This window comes from Calypte anna, chromosome 1 (assembly GCF_003957555.1).
Source record: "Calypte anna isolate BGI_N300 chromosome 1, bCalAnn1_v1.p, whole genome shotgun sequence".
In the NCBI taxonomy this organism is placed as follows: Eukaryota; Metazoa; Chordata; class Aves; order Apodiformes; family Trochilidae; genus Calypte; species Calypte anna.
This window is the reverse complement of record NC_044244.1, coordinates 139,195,540-139,212,556: the sequence shown is the minus strand read 5'-3', so window position 1 is coordinate 139,212,556 and position 17,017 is coordinate 139,195,540. Positions and strand designations below refer to the sequence as shown.

The following is a 17,017-nucleotide window of genomic DNA, read 5'->3' as shown; positions in this document are numbered from 1 at the left end:
TTCCTTGACAGATCACAGAGCTGTTGGATGTTTCAATGGAGCTGGGATGCTTCTTAGCTGGAGCTCTGATCTCTTCTCAGGGTCACATGGTTACTGAGGAGATTATGTCCTGTATTGAACCAATACGTGACTTTCTTGCCATCATTTTCTTTGCATCCATAGGTAACTTCTAAGAAAACTTACTTAAAAAATAGCATTAACCTACAAATGTGGGGGAGGAGAAAAAAAAATGGTGTCTGCAAACTGGGGGGGGAGGAAATTACTTTTATTTTGTTAAAGTATTAAGCTGTTAACTGACCACAATATTGGTTTGCCTTTGCTAATATTTTAAATTGAACATTCATTTTGATAAGCAATTTGCATGTTATGCTCTCAAGTATTGTGAATTTTTTTTCATTGTTTTTCATTGTAAGTTCTAAATTCAGACTATTTAAATGTAACTAAACATGTAAGTAAAATTTTAAAGGAGAAAGGGTTTTGGGTGTTAGTTTGTTGTGGGTTTTTTGTTGTTTTTTTTTTTTTTTTAAAGTCCTGTCTTCATAGTGGCTATATTTGTAACTTACACTGAAATTGTAGTGGTATGTTGAGTCAGTTGGTATAAAAGATTTCAGGTTCTTGTGGCTTGGTTTTCTCTAGAAGCAGGATATCTTTTTTTATAATGTCTTAGATAGGAAAATGGGATCTGAATGCCAACAGAAATGCAGCATTGATGCCTAAGACCAGAAGAGTGATTCTTAATGTGTGTTAGCCAAAGCAAGATCATTTATCAGAATACTTGAATCAGAATTGGTAGCTTCAGTTTGAACTGCTACAGTAACACAAGAAATGTTGCTGAAGTGCTTAGATGGAGGCAGGTCCTATGAAAGCACTTGACTCTCTCACTGTGGACTGTACACTGTGGGTTGCCCTATTTTGAGGCCATTCAGGGTCTAAAACAGAGGGTTTGAACGTGGCCCTTTGCACAAATCTCACCTCCTTCAACCCATGCTTACTCAGTCTTGGTGTTTGTTTTTTTTCCTACAGCACTTGGATTTTCTTCTGGTTTTAAGTCTTCTATTGTTCTTTTTATCTTTCTATATTTGTTCAGATAATAGTGAGGTCTCATCAGCATAGTTTTAATGCCTTTCTTCATATACCTGTTTGATAGTTGTTTCCTAGCAGAAGCTAAGCTGTTTCTAGTGATTGCTAAAATAAAAATGAAATAGTTATGCTTGCCAATCTTGATTTTTGTTTTACCTAGCCCATGATAACCTGTGCTGATCAGTCAGATTGCTTAGTAATGCATATGTTTGTTTGAACAACTTATTTTTTTAATAAGGGTAGGACAGTGGTGAGCTATGGTAAAGCTCTTGGGTCCATATAACTGACAAGTGTGGATAAGTAATTCCCAGTTGCTCGTGGGTAAGTTTCAGTAAAGATGATGATGGAGTGGATAGTGTTGTCAGGGATACAAAGAATGAAAAGTAATGATAAGCCCAGAGTGAATTTTATGAGGGACTGAACATAAAAAAAAATACTGTCCTACACTCTTGTGACTGCATAAATTAAGACTAGAGATAAGGCTTTGGTAAAGTACAAGAAAATAGCAAAATCTCAGTTGGCATGCTGGCAGCACTCCATATAGCCTAGGTTATACTATAAGGAAATTATTTTAGTAGTTCTGTTACATAATTTAAAATAAGTAAAATCTGTTAAACTGTTCTTACCACTAGAATTGCAAGAAAGGAGTGAAAAGAAAATTGCCTAACAAGTTTGTATGCCTTTACAGAAAATGGGTGTTATTCCTGCCTCAGAACGTTAGCTAAAAATCAGAAAACTTTGCTATGTTATAGGCCACTGACAAAATGTGGCAATGCTCACGTGTAAAAAAAAAAACCCAAAACAAACAACCCAACCTCTACAAAAAGTAAACAAACCCCACCCCTGCCTCCCAAATAAACATTATCCCACCATCCCCCCCTTTACTTTCAAATACTTTCAAATTTTGTGGTTAACAGGAAGTTTTGTGGGGTGGCAAGGAAGTCAGTTGTTAAAAGGAGTGATGTGATGTTGCAAACAAAACCCGAGTTGGATAAAAAGTATTCCTTAAACTTTAAAAGAAGAAATCTAGTAAGAAAATACTTCTGCCTTGCTCTCTACTTACATATGTACCCATGCAAATTATATGTATTATAAACACAGAGATATATTTGCTATGTGAAATTATGTAAAGGCCCCAGGGATTCTTTCCCCTGCCTAAAGAGAAGGCTTGTTGCTATAGGCAGCAAGCACCCTATTATAGAAAGCAGAAACACTATGAGATCCTGAGGTTGGATGGTGCAGCATGGCAGTAATATAATTTCTGTTTCTTTTATCATAAAGGACTGAGTAGAAAAATTGGACTTAATTTTAAGGCGACTGTAAATATGTCATTTGAAAACGTTAGTCACTATTTTGCTTGTCATAACTGCCTGCTTTCCTGTTCTCACTACAGAACTCCTTCTGGTTCCTAAAGGCTAAGCTGAATAGTACTTGTTCGTGTAATATCTGTAACAGTGGTCCTGCCCTTAGCTTGACCTGTGTAATGCTGCTGCTTTCAAATTCACGCATGGGTGCATTTGTGGAGATAATACACCTTTGCAGTTAGGCATTAACACTTGCTCCATCTGTACATTCATTTAAGCCTTTGTGTGTTGTTCACATTTTGTGTCTCTCTGTGCTACCTCCTGAGGTTAGAAAGTTCCTGCTAGTCTCTATCCTCACTAATATTTTTGAGAGAACATCAAGACCAGTCCCTTTATTCCTCATTTTTGATTTGGTACCTAGTATTCAGATCCTTCCCTTTCTGCTTCTCCATCATTTGATTTTGTTTTGCTTTATATAAAGGCAGATGGCATCCTTGAATAGAATGCTTAACTTTTTTTTTTTTTTTATTGGCTCCAACATCCCTTTTTTTTTTTTTGTCAGTCTATGGAGCATATGGGTATCAGGATCTGGTGAAGAGAGAGATTACTTCCACTCCTGGCAAAGTTCTGTGTCCTCAATGTGCTGTTGAGATGCACTCACTTGCCAGGCTCTGTGTTTCCCTCCTGGGTGAATCTTGTGTTCAGTGTTGCACTTGGAATGCAAGATACTGAAAGCCCTGTAATGGTGCAGTCTTTGTTATTCAGAAGACAGGTGATACTTACACTGTCAGCACTACCATTGTCCAGAACTAACACGCACATGGTGGTTCTTTGATAAGCCTCTTAACATTTCTTTGAATTTGAGAGAAATCAAAAGCAGAAGATCACAGCTGTAATTCAATAGGTGACATACATCACCTTCTCCTTATCCTTCCAGTTCTGCTGCTCTGTTGTCCTCTATAGAAAACAATGAAATGTGGGAGTTTTCCATCTCTTAAAACTGACAGAATCTTAGAATCAAAAGACATAGAATCAAGGTTTTCCCCTTTGCTGAAAAATGGAGTTGAGTGTTGGTTGCTTTTGCCCTCTGATACTTCATCTAGCCAGGGATGTAGCATTTATTGTACTTGCTGGCTGTGGTCCTAGATTCATTAAGACTCTCAGTAGATACTGCATCCCAATGCATCACTAATATGAGTTTTCTGAGTGATGTCCTTTCTTGAGGAATGAATTCTAGTGACTCTAATTTGATAAACAGATTTCTAGTTTCTGTCATCTTGTTGACGATCTCAAAGATTGCTTTTCTTGATGCTGGATCTTTCAGGATGTGGTCATGATGTTTCGATCTTCACTTGCTGTTTAATAACTGTCCAGCAAATTGGTAGAATCTGTCTAATTGTAGGAATTTTACTTGTTAAGACAAAGTACCTATAAAAAGAATGTGCAAAATTTTGCCTGGAATCTCTTGGCATCTCCTCATAAAAATGTATGAGTGAACTGTGCTTTCTGGCTTCACACTGATGAAAGGTCACCTTCACCCCAAAGCCTCCATTCTACTGCTTAGAATTGAAGTCCAATGGCTTATGCTCAGGTCTGTGAAAATATACCTAAGTGGTAACCTAGCTGTTGGTGACAAGCCAACATGCCACTTGCTACCTGATGAGAGGTGCTGAAGTTCTTGAATTACTTGATCGGAGCCTTTCTTCCATCCACAGTGACTCCTCAGCTTAGTCACAAAATTGTATTGAAACCTTTGAAATAAATACCCATACTCATGCACCTTCTGTCTACGAAGTTAATCTTTCTGATGATATTTGTGTTGTTGGGAAGGCTTCATGTGCTGGTATAGCAGTCAGATAGGATTTCTGGCCATATCCCAAGTTTTCATCTAGGGCTGGGGCAAAGGTCTGTAATGACCATGAGATCCACTGTGCCAGGATTTATTTCCCCCAAAACATGTTTGTGTGCTGGGATGTTTGTTTGTTTGCTCAGACTAGTGTATGTAACAGGTTCAGGCTTGCTTCACCTTGCAGATGCTTACCTCCATGGCATTGCTATAGAAAACTCTGGTAGTTTGCACCTCAGCTCTTTGGAATATGGTAATAATCTCCACATTGGGCAGTGGTTCAAATGGACTTCAGACTGCTTGCCTGCTCCAGAACTGAAAAATTAGCCCTACCAGTAGTGAGGAAAGCACTAGGATGTATTTATAGCTTTCCTCTGAAATCTTTGATTCCAGATTGTGGCAGAGTTGGCCCTCCAGCCAAACATGACATTGTTACATTCTGTATTTCTCTAGTTGCTTTCCATGCCTATTTCTCAGACTGGCCTAAAGGTGAATGAGCAAAGTGCATGATACAAGGTAGAAAAAAAAAAAAAAAAAAGAAAAAAGAAAAAAGAGAAGTTACTCTCCCTCCACGTGCATGTGTGCACGCATTTGGATTTCTTTGTTTTGGTGTGGTGTGTGTCTCATTCTGCCATCTCTCTCCTTATTCTGATTGTCTTTTGCATTTGTGGATCAGTAGTTGGAAGGAAATGGAGAAATATTGCAGGTTGTGCATATGCTGACCAGGTCGTACTTGTATAAAAGTCTCTGCATTTGAAGTACATTTCTGTCCACAATGGAGTGTGTGTGTGTGGACAAAAAATTGTGAAGGTACTTAGAGTAGCTTCTCTTGTGTACTTAGGAAGAAAAGATGATTCAGAACTCTCCAGTTCTTCAGGCTCTGCAGTGTCATGGGACAGGGAAAACTTGTCTTGCATTAAAAGAAGTTACAGCATCGATTTATATGTTTCATGCTTTAGAAAGCTAAACTCTTGTCCTTCACCAGAAATAATTGGCTTGGAAAATGGCCAACTATTACGGATTTATTAGAACATCACCACTATTTTGGTTCCTCTTTTTTAAGAGCTTTAATGAAGAAGGAATGAGCTCCCAAAGATACACAGTTATGTTTGCTTGAGCAAATTCCTTATAGCCTAAGAGGAAAAAATGGACTTGCTCAGCTGTAAGAGTCTTCCTCACTGTCTCCAGGACTTCAACAAATACAAGACAAAAAAATAATTAAACAATAATTAAACAATATACAGACACTTCCCCCAAAGGGAATCCCCCCCTAAAACCCAACCAACCAACAAAACCCCACAAAACCAAACAAACAAAAACACAAACAAAACCCAAAACACAACCAAAAGCCACCAGCCAAATTAACAAACAAATAAAAACAGCAAAACAAAACCCCACACTAACATCATACCTATGGGGTTTGATAAATTTTTAGGCCCTGCTCAGGTGTTTATGACTTTACCTAATTCCAGTCTTAAGTGACTTTCACATTTCAGTTGACTTCCAGTGTTTGCTAGTGAGGGCCATGCGAACAAAAGTTGTATTTTCTGTAGTAGCTGTAGCCTGTGCAAATACTGAATATCATGTTCCTCCCACAGTGATAGTCCATTACCATGCCATACAAAAATGTTAAGTGGCTAGCAAAGTGTATTTTACAGTCATTGTACAGAACAGTGGACTTCTTTTCCTACATTTTTATAGCTTTCATTAGAGGTGTGTTTCAGTTCAGTTCAATGGATTATTGACTGGTGTGAAAGAAAGAGAAATGTTTATAAACTAAAAGTGTTCATGCATCAGCCACATACAATTTCATTTAATTTGAAATATGGTTTCTGCTAAACCCCTCCAAAGAAAAAAGGGTTGGATAATTCAGGAAGTGTTGTAGTGATCAAGTAGTTAGTGTTGGTTAGGTCTATGTTAGGGCTTTTTGTTTGTTGTTAAGAATATAGTCTTGCAATTAGATCTACTATTAACTCAGAAAATTACCTGAGTAAGATACTGGCCTTAAACTTTGAAATATTGTTTTCTTTCCTCCTAGGACTTCATGTTTTCCCCACATTTGTAATATATGAGCTCACAGTCTTACTATTTCTCACATTGTCTGTGGTCATAATGAAGGTATTTTCTTTTTCTCTTTTTCATCTTTTAATACTCTAAATAATCTTGTGCCTGAATGAAAATTGTGTGCAAGAACTGAATACTTCACATTACAGAGAACATTACATATTTACTGTAAATCTGTATTTGGGGGAATTTTGCTTGTTAGAATACAGTTTGATCCAACATTCTTAAGATGTATTTTAAAAAAAAAAAAAGAATTGTATTTAATATTGAAAGTAAGTTGCACATGGAGAAAGTTCTGTATTTGAAGCTGACAAAATTATGGAGTGTTTTTATTACAGTAAATAAGATACTACCTTATAATAGTATCTTACACTACATCTTATGTAGTGTCATATACTATACTTACAGTATAGTACATGTGCAATGTGTACATAATTATATTCTTAAAATTAATGCAGAAGACACATCTAAAGCCCACCAATTCATTTTATGCGTAGAATTGTATCTGATGATATGTCTTGCAAAGATAGCACTTATTTATTGTACTTCCTTTATTTGAAAACAAAACAAACCCATGACAACCCCCAAAAAATGTTTTTACAGTTTGTCTTGGCAGTGCTTGTCCTTTCTCTGATTCTTCCAAAGACCAGCCAGTATATCAAGTGGATTGTCTCAGCAGGACTGGCACAAGTCAGTGAATTCTCTTTTGTTCTGGGAAGCAGAGCACGAAGAGCAGGGATCATATCTCGGGAGGTAAGCTGTGCTATAGTTATTAACCTTTGGGTTTTTGCACCTGAATAACTGACTGGGATTCTGAAATACCAATACACTTCAATTTTGTGGCAAGTCTCAGCTATTAACAAGTAGAACCAACCCAAAGTATGACCTGACAGGTTCTTAGTTCTGGTTTTTGCTTGTTTCATATTGTACTTTGATATTAAAAGGCAGGTTTTACTTTTACATAGCTTAGTTATAAATGCTTTACCTTAACTGCTCTCATTTAGAACTTCATTAACTGAGCAGTGAGTTGTAGATAGATAGCACTCAAGTCATTGAGAAGCCTTTCTTTAAAAATATTGATACAGCTATAGAAGGGGGAACTCAGAGTATAGAATTTGAATAAGAAAGTATAAAAGAAATAAAAGCTAGAGAGCAGATATAATGAAGTGGAAATTGCCTTAACATTTAAATTAGCAAACAAATGTGTAGTATTTACCTGTAAAGCTTGTTCATTTATAATTATCTGCAGAAAAAACCCAACATTTTTCTGTAGCTATGAAAAAAATCCCCGAGGAAAGAAAACTTTAACTTAGTGTTATATTGAAGCTGTGAGAACATTATTTTTTTCAAGATGAAGCCTGCTTTGTGGAATAAAGTATATTAGGGCCCTAGAGATACAACAACTGACCTCACTTTCCAGTGTTAGCTGCTTTTTCTTCTGCATCTCTGCTAACAAAAATACTCTGCTGGCATGCCAGTGTTTTCATTGTCTGAGCAAGTGAGCTGTGTAACCAAGTCCAAATAAAAGCACATGTGAAAAACTCACACAATGCTGTTCACTTTTATAATTAAAGGAGATTCATGTTCACTCCTGGATATAATTAGGAGTTACAAATATGGTATGTTTGTATAGTTTTGACATACCCATACATGATCACAGAACCATTTTAGGGACCCACATATTAAGCTTGCAGGCCTATTGGCTTTCATTTTTTTTCTGTGGCAGCTCTCATGTGACTATCTACTGTAGAGGTTTATATAGCTCTGAAATTTCCAAAAGTGATTCTTCTGTTTGACACCTCAAAACTACTTCCTGCTGCTGTTTTCATAAGACTCATTCTAAGTATGAAGTTAAGATCTTTTTTCAGAAGATGTGTGGTATGACTGAAAATTATCTTTGTGCTTTTTTTTTTTTTTTAGTGTATAAAATATTAGTGAAGTTTGCCATTATATCCTTAAACCAGAATAGTTTTGGGTTGGTTGGTTGGTTTGGGGTTTTTTTTATTTGTTTCAAGTAAAATGGTACTTGATCTTTGACCTTTAAGCAAACATTGAGTTTTACGATCGACCTCTTAATTACATGTGTAAATACTTTTTTTCTGTAAGATCATAATTTTGTTTTTCTAACTGTATCTTCCAACCTGGTAAACAGATAATGAGATTATATGAGCATGCACTTGTTTGCTTCTGTAGCAATATGCATAGTTGGTCAGGAAGCCAGCTGAAGCCTTCTAAAAATACCATCCCGAGTCTGATCTCCTCAAACAGAAGAGTCATTTGTTAGTTTACCACGTAATTAAGAGAATTAATGGCTTTTATTTACAATTTTCAGGTCTATCTTCTTATTCTGAGCGTGACTACTCTAAGCCTTTTACTTGCCCCTGCCCTGTGGAGAGCTGCAATTATGAAATGTGTTCCGAGACCTGAGAGACGCTCAAGTACTTGATTAAGATTTGCACATACCCAAGAATTCATCTTCTTGAAAGGAATAGCTTCAGTGCTCATTGTATTTCTATGCACTTGGAAAACGAGAGGTTTTGAGAAGTCAGTCCTCTTAATGTGCACTTGGTTACAAGCCTTATGCTGACTTTAACACAAAATTCAACATTTAAAAAAAAAAGTTATCGTTTGAATTGCACATCTTTTACAAAACTTACTTTCTCTTTGAGGGATGAGAATCTGCCAGAATATTTGTTTCTGATCCAACCAATTATTCAGAGCATAGATTATTTTTTTAAAATACAGCATCATGCAAACTGTGTTGGTTATTTTTTTTGCCTGAATGTGCCTTTTAATTTTCATTGTATTTTGTTACCGCTGGTTCATCACCAGGTTTTGTTTAAAAAGAAAAAAAATAGATATATTATGGTGCCTATGGTATCTTTTTTCACTAAATGACTTGAGTCATTTTCACATTTAGGAATTTATTATAGTAGTATAAAATTAATCACAAAACACATTTCTAATGGTAAGTAAAAGTGTAGCCCTCTACACAAAGAAAAAAATCTAACTGTTTAGTATCAAACTGTTTTAAGCAGTCAAATACATACTACAAATGATGCAGGCAATAGTATATGATATTTTATTGAATATTGCAGCATATAATGTATTTTCTGGTAGTGGTAACTTTTATTTGTGTCAGTTCTTGTATTTATTTACATACTTGACTAAAAGTTGATGGTAAGAAAGGGCATAAGTTATATTTGAAGACTGACAGTTGTCACCCATTTTTGTTGCTAACTGCTGTTGCAGTAATTTTTTACATTTTTTTTCTGATTTAAATCAGTAATACATTTTCTAAAACAGGGAAGTCTAATTTTAAGCAGATGAGAAAAACATCAGTAACTTTGGACGTTTGATATCTGATGCTATGCTACATTTGAAATAATTTTAAGTAAATTGATTTGCACAAAACATGACAGACTGGATGTGTATTTGGAACTTCATGTCTTTATACAGTTTGTTTACATTGAATAAATTGTTAGTGTCTTTAAAATATCATGGCATTTTTTGAAACAAAGTTTTAAATGTGATCTTGAATGTGTTTTGTTTTTTAAAACATTATATGTATTCGGATAAGCCTGGTAAAAGCCCATCCCTTAAGTGTTACAGAGGAAGCTTCCTCATAGACTGTAGTCTACTCTGGTGAACAATTTAAAAATCATATTGAGGTTTCTCTGTTAAAAACAATACTATTAAATTGGTATTGACACTCCAGGCCAGTGTTACACTGTCATCTGAAATAACTGCCATATCCACAAAATGGTTAGAAAAATGCATGTTACGTAGGTTTAAATTGCTAATTAAAGTGAAAGCTGTCCTCCAAGTAGCAAAACAAAGCTTTGGATGGATTTGTATGCTTTATACCTCTTTCCTCTACCATAGTAGCCTCAGTTTCCTCCTGTGTTTTCTCTTGACATCTGCTGGGCTTGTCAGAACACAGCCTGGACTTACCTGCAGTGTGTTCTGTTAGGACAAGGTAGGTTTCATCATATTTGAGTTCTTGCTCACTGGATTCAGGGTTTTCTCCCCAGGTACTGATTTTTCATGAAGGTTGCAGGAATATATGGCAACTCCCCCTTTTCTTGAATGGTTTCAAAAGTTATTGAAGAACAGTGACAAATGCAGAGGAAAAAGCTGTGCTATAAATTAGTTTATTAATAATATGAATCTGTAACAAATTAAACTTGAAACTGATTTTGTATTTAGTGTATTTAAAATATTTTTTATTAAAAATATATAAGTAATTTAAATTTTTGGTGGTACTGTTTAACACTCTACCAGTTCAGATTATTTTTCCTCTTTTTCAGGTGCCTTGCTAAATTAATTAGTTTCTTAAGTGTACCAGGGAGAGAAATCTTACTCTATCCACTGACCTAACTTAGAGTTTCTGCTTGGTATACAAGCTTTCCTCCTGAATGCCTCATTTTGGTTTTGAAAGATGCTTATTTCACCTGTAGTTTACCACCTGTGTTTCAGGAGGAAAAAATTTATCTTCAACAGACCATGGTAGAGGCCTCTGTATGGTTTCCATTGTGTCTCTTAGTTACCCTTGAAACTATTATACAAAGTATTACAGCTGTGATGAGTAAAGATTTTGTCTAAATAAAATGCTGTGGCTAGTTGTATTTCTTTGGAAAATTGCAGTTAGGAGAGTAGGAAATACCCAGTTTGTGTCTCTTAAATGGAAGAAAATATTTTCCTGATTACCTTTTAAAGGAGTTGGGTGAAGAGTCCTTTTTGTACCATGTCCAAAAAGGAAAGCAGGCATCTAGATACCATACTGATTGCCTCATCTCTGTCACTTCTTTCCCAAATAATTTTTTATTCAGTCCTGCCTTGGCTGGGCTTTAGGAGAACTGGGGAAAGACAAATAGGAGCCCCATCTGAGTAGCCATTTTCTGTGCCTCTTTGTTGACATAGAATTGGATTGTCTGATCAAATATTAGATGCAAGTTCAAATTAATAATCTTATTGGACATATGATGTTTGTTTACAATCAGATGTTTGAGATTGTCTCCTAGAAATCTGGAGGTATACTGAGGTACTGTAAATGCTTCCTGAAATGCATATCATGTCTCCATGCATAGTTCCATGTCAAAATAGTCTTATGATGCAGTCTTAGGATAGCAACAACAGACCTTATTCCTTAATGATTGATCAGTCATGCCTGTATGGAAAATGAGGAGAATATTTCACAATTGGCCCACTAAGATATAATTGCACCTTTTTAGGAACCTTATGCTTCTACCCTGGAATATTCTCTTTCGGTGCCAAGTAGATAAAATTAAAGCAGAGATCTGGAAGCTCTGAAGAAAAGAAAATCTGATTTGTTGAAGGCTTGCTGAAGAACAGGTGGTCCATTATGGAAATTTTTGTTTCAGCTTGTTCAGCAGTGGGTCTGTCTCTTTTTTTTTATCTAATGGTCAAAATGACTTGAATACAGTAAAGCTGATACAGGGCAGATACGTTTTAAGTGATGAGAGGATATTTCTGTGGTGAAACAGAGCTTAAGGGAGTGGAAGGAAGGGTCTGTTCTGCACTTGAGTAGCAACTCATTCAGAATACCTATTTTTATTTTTGGGGGGGTATTTTGTAGGCTTGTTTCAGAAGGGAGGTGGAATTGGTTGCTCGTTTTGTGTGGCTTTCTCTCTGAAAAATTGAGTTCTTGCATGTTACCCCTTGATTACTACTTTGGGGTCATTGTTCCCTGTGAGAATGAAAGAACCAAAACAGTTCAAAGCTGGTAGTGTGGGCTATGCTTAGTTTGTGAGTCATTTCCCTGTCCCCTGGGTCAGACTGGTACTTATGTACCCACAACCACCCTCCTTATGCCTCATCCCATGTGGAGCAGCCTGCTTCAGTTGCTCAGTAGAATCATAGAATCATAGAATTGGCTGGGTTGGAAGGGACCTCAGAGATCATCAAGTCCAACCCTTGATCCACGACCGCTGCAGTTACCAGACCATGGCACTGAGTGCCACATCCAGTCTCTTTTTAAATATCTCCAGGGACGGAGAATCCACTATTTCACTGGGCAGCCCATTCCAATGCTTGATCACCCTCTCCGTAAAGAAATTCTTTCTAATGTCCAACCTAAACCTCCCCTGGCACAACTTAAGACCATGCCCTCTTGTCTTGTTGAAAGTCGTTTGGCAAAAGAGACCAACCCCCACCCGGCTACCCCCTCCTTTCAGGGAGTTGTAGAGAGCAATGAGGTCTCCCCTGAGCCTCCTCTTCTCCAGGCTGAACAGCCCCAGCTCCCTCAGCCTCTCCTCATAATTTTGGTCTGTGCTCGAGTCCCTTCACCAGCCTGGTTGCCCTCCTTTGGACCTGCTCCAGGACCTCAATCTCCTTCCTAAACTGAGGGGCCCAGAACTGGACACAGGACTCAAGCTGTGGCCTCACCAGGGCTGAGTACAGGGGCAGAATCCCTTCCCTGGACCTGCTGGTCACACAGTTCCTGATACAGGCCAGGATGCCATTGACCTTCTTGGCCGCCTGGGCACGCTGCTGGCTCATGTTCAGCTTCCTGTCAATCCAGACTCCCAAGGAAAGTTATCTACTAAGAGCTGTGAGGTTCTTGAAAGTTGTGACTGACACGGGCCCAGTATGGCTTAGGGAATGCTGTCATACTGGTCTAGGGCTATGTAGCTTTTTAAAAGCTGTAAGAATTTGTATTTCCTATAATCCTTAAAGATAAGAAGAAACAGTGCATTGTATTTTACTTGTTTTATAGTTGGACATCTTCATTTTTGCATGTGCCTTGCATGACAGAACAGTGCTGTATGGTGCTGCTTGAGGAGGGTGTGAGAAACCTTAGCATGGTCCTGCTGCCTGCTGGAATCAACCCAGCAGCTGTCTGACCACAAAAGCACTCCTGGGGTTTGTCTAGGGAAGGAATCTGTAGTTCTGCTCAGTAAGCAGTCCTGGCACTGCTCCAGCACACAGGCAGTGGCAAAGGTGGAGAAAACTGGGCTTAAGTGACAGGAGGCAAGCCACTAACAGCATTAACATCTTTGTGGGAAACAGCAGTAGCTCGTAAGGAACAGCCAGTACCAGGCATCCACTATTAAGATGACCTGACAATGTGGAGAAAACCAAACCAGTGAAGCAAGAAGGAAGAGGAGGAAGATGTCCTAAGGGCTGGGAGATGTGTGGCCCACCCTAAAGATAGCAAACAGCCTAAGAGAAAGGCATGCCTCTCCGGGCTTCACTTGGTAGCCCAGGAGGTGTGCTGCTTTGCTTCTCCCACTGCTGCTGTTCAGTCATTACCACTGCTGGGGTGGGAGAAACCTTTTTGACAAGACATTGAGGACTAGGAAAATCGGATTGCTGGAGACAAACTGGACAAAAGGGTGTGACTGGAGTGGCTTAGGGACAACTGATCCCACCTTGGGTGACAAAATCTAAATCTGGGAATGGCAACACTTTCGAGGTTACGGTACCAAGCTGTATTTTTTATTTCCTAAAATAGTGCAGAGATTTGAGAATTGGGAGATGCTACCTCCCAATGAGACCAGATGCTTGTCAGCTGCTATTTGGTCCCTCTCTGAAGCAGGCATGGCTTCTGGTTCTGAAGCAGGTAGCTCAGAACATGCCCCTGTGCATGTCCTGTGGCATCTGTGATGGGTCTCTTGCTTGCAGACAAGATGATCTCTTGAAACGCACCCTGCTGCTGCCGTTTAAAGGTGTGATCCCTTCAAGCACACTTCAGAGGAGCCTGACCTGAAAACAGGACCTAGAATAGCCTTTCACCACTACAAACACAAAACCTGAGGCTCCAAAATGAAACGTGAACTCGGAGATAAGAGAAATGCTGAAGGTTTTTCCATGGGCACAAATACTTCAAGGCAGGCTTGGCACTGCACGCAGAAGCATCTTCTGCAGCTCCCCGGCATCAAAGTGTCTTAAATCCACTCCTACAAGAAGCGCAGCTCCTCAGGAGCGAGCCTGCAGCTCCCACCCTTATGGCTGTACCTTTGTAGCCCCCCACTACGCCTGCTGAAAGGTTTTTGCCAAGAATTACATAATTCTCGTGTAATTACATCACCCAACTCTAGCTCGGCTTAGCCGATGGGGCATGCTAAGTCTGGAACCAGAAAAGGTGAGCACCGAATCTTTGGGCTTGGGTCTGGCCCGGTTCGAGACCGCCGTCCAGCAGCCTGCCCACGGCATCACCTCTGCCCCGGGGTGACCACAGAGCCCTCCTTGCAGCCGGGGCCGCGGCGAGGCCGCTTCCTCCAGTAACGGCCGCACCAAACGTGAGGAGGAAGCCCCGCCAGGATGTTGCGGCAACCCCTTCAACCGCACCGCCCGGCCCTGCCCTGCCCCGCCAAAACCCGCTCGGCAGCAAAGGGCGGCAACCGACCGGACGGGCCAGAGGCGGGTCCGCCGGGACCTACCCGCCAGTGGCGGGGCCAAAGCTCGGGCTGTGTCCCGCAGCGATAAGGACACGGAGTAACCCGGCACCTCCTTCCCCGCCCCCCTCCTCCCCTCCCGCCTCCTCACAGCAGGGGTGCGGGGGGGGGACACACACCGCCCGCGGGCGACTGCCCTCCCCTCCCCTCCTCTTCCCTCCCCGCCGTCCCCCCCAACCCCGCCACCCCGCGCGCGCGCCGGCGCCCACGTGCTCGGGGCGGCGGCGGTGCCGGTTGCCGGCGGGGCCGGGGAGCGGTCTCGCGCCGATGCTTCCCGCGCGCTCGCCGCGAGCGCCGCAGGGCGGGGAGTCGGAAGGCGCGAAAGTGCCGCGCATGCTCCCGCCGCCGGTGCCGCGGCGGGCGGTTGGCTTAGCAGCCGCTCCGCGTGTGCCCGTGCAAGGCACGCTACACCCCCGTGACGTCAGCGCGCAGCGTCACGCCGGTGGGACGCACAAAAGTGTAAGTTTCAATTTTTTTAAAATTATTTTTTTTTATTATTTTATTCATTCCCCCCCCTTCCCGTCATCGCGGGGCGGTTTAAAGAATAAAAAAAAAAATTAAAATAAAAAATAAGAGCGGCGGGGTCGCGCGCGTGGGGCTCGGGGAGGGCCCGCTGCACTCCCGTTCCCCCCCCCTCCCCTTACACCCGCTTCCCCCCCCCCGCGGAGACAGCCTCCGGGGGATCGGGGCCAGGACCCGGGCAGGTGTGCGGGGCGGCTGTCTGGACCGGTGGTGGCGGAGTCTGTGCGGTAGCCCACCAGGCTGCGGAGACCTGCTGGAGAAGAGGCGGGCTGGGAAGTGACAGCACACCGGGGGAGACCCCCCGCACTCCCCCCCCCCCCCCCCCAGCCCTGGAGAGCGGGGATGGGGGGCGGTCCCTACCGGACCCCCTCCCTCCCTTCCTCCCCCCACCCCGCCCGCGCTGCCGTTGGGGCCGTTGGTCTCCCGGCCCTCCCTCCCTCCCTGCCCCCCCCCGCCTCCCGCCGCCGCGCTCCGGCTGCCTCCTCCCCTGCCCCCTCCCGCCGGGCTCGCCAGGCCCGCGCGCGCCGCCGCACATGTGCAGTCGGGCGCCTCCGCAGCAGCGCGACGGCGGACGGGCGGGCGGGCCGGGAGTGCTCCCGCTCCGCGCTCCAGGTCCCTGTCTGGAGGCGGCGGCGGGGGATGGAGCCGGCTCTCTCTGCCTTCGGCTGCTCAGGTGCGAGCATCCCGGCCCGGCCTGCAGCGAGAGGACGATGGGGAGCGTGTGTGTGGGGGGGGGGGGAGGGAGGCGGGAAACGAGGGACGGACGGCAGCGGGGGGTGGAGGGTGCTGCTGGTGTCGCCGCCGGCGGGGGTTGAGGAGGTTGGGGACGGGGTGGACCCGTCGCCCCCTCTCCCCCCGCACCTCCCCCCCCCGGCGGCGGTGCCGCCTGGCGAGTCCCCCCTTCCTCGTGCCCCCGCCGCCTCCGAGGCGATTAGCGCGGCCCCTCGCTGCCGAGGGGAGGCGGCGCGGGGCTTAGGGCTTTGCCCGGGCGGTGAGGCCCTGGTCGGGGGGCGCGGTGGGGGAGGTGGGCGGGCGTTGGGTGCCCAAGGCGCGGTGGCGACTGCCAGTCTCTGCCTTGGTGCAGGCGCGGCCCGTCCGCCTGCGAGCAGGAGGAGGAGGAGGAGAAGGGGGGTTGCAAGGCCTCGGGGGGAGCTGGCCCCTGGGGCCTACTTGTGCCTGCTGCTGGAAATGGGGGTGGAGGGGAGGAGGAGGAGGAGGCTAAAGGAGTGATCTCTTCCCCCGCCGCTTTTTGCCCGCGCCCTGCTCTGCGGTGTTGTAAGGGGCGCAGCTGGACAGGGACCGGCCCAGCGTGGGCTGCCTGCTGCCCTGCTGGGATCCGGGTGGGTGCTGGGGGAAGGGCGCTCCGGCCGGTGGAGAGATCACCGCCCCTGTCGGACAAGGAGTATTTACCACACGTGAGCGTGGGATGGGGTTAGGGGCCTTAAAGGATAAATCGGTGATGACAGCAAACTTTTTCCTCTTAAAAATGCTTCTTTTGAAAGCTGAATTGTATTTGGTGCTATTCAATAATTACAATTGTAAAAACTTTCCCTCCTTTCATTTATATAGCTGTTGTCTGTCCTTGCTTTCTAGAAAATAACATCGTTGTCTCTGTGTCCTGCTGCCATCAAGATTTTAAGAGGACTGATTTCTAGTCTTTGGTAACATGGCAAAAGATGTAAGTATATTTGTAGCACAATATGTGGAAGCGAAGCTCATTGAATGTTTTTTGTTTTGTAAAGCAAACCAGGTCATGCATTTTAATAGGTGGTATTAATATA

At 42.8% G+C, this 17,017-nt stretch overlaps 2 protein-coding genes across 6 annotated transcripts in view; both read left to right on the top strand.

Annotated features, from left to right (window-relative positions):
* The window catches only part of TMCO3 (transmembrane and coiled-coil domains 3), a 35,616-nt gene extending 24,734 nt beyond the window's left edge, over positions 1 to 10,882 (top strand). The window contains exons 11-14 of the mRNA XM_030469409.1: positions 12 to 162; positions 6,269 to 6,348; positions 6,898 to 7,047; positions 8,627 to 10,882. Of these exons, the coding sequence (XP_030325269.1) occupies positions 12 to 162; positions 6,269 to 6,348; positions 6,898 to 7,047; positions 8,627 to 8,740 (495 nt within the window). The 3' untranslated portion in view covers positions 8,741 to 10,882. The remainder of the gene's footprint in view (positions 1 to 11; positions 163 to 6,268; positions 6,349 to 6,897; positions 7,048 to 8,626) is intronic.
* A 4,174-nt stretch (positions 10,883 to 15,056) lies between these two features.
* TFDP1 (transcription factor Dp-1) overlaps positions 15,057 to 17,017 on the top strand; it is a 37,791-nt gene continuing 35,830 nt past the window's right edge. Inside the window, exons 1-2 of one of the 5 annotated variants that reach the window (XM_030466630.1) lie at positions 15,057 to 15,173; positions 16,830 to 16,914. In XM_030466630.1, coding sequence (XP_030322490.1) covers positions 16,903 to 16,914 — 12 coding nt within the window. In that variant the 5' untranslated portion in view covers positions 15,057 to 15,173; positions 16,830 to 16,902. Of the gene's footprint in view, positions 15,174 to 15,738; positions 15,910 to 16,144; positions 16,228 to 16,513; positions 16,652 to 16,829; positions 16,915 to 17,017 lie in introns of those variants that run through there. The other 4 variants (XM_030466625.1, XM_030466653.1, XM_030466637.1 and 1 more) reach the window with 4 other exon arrangements.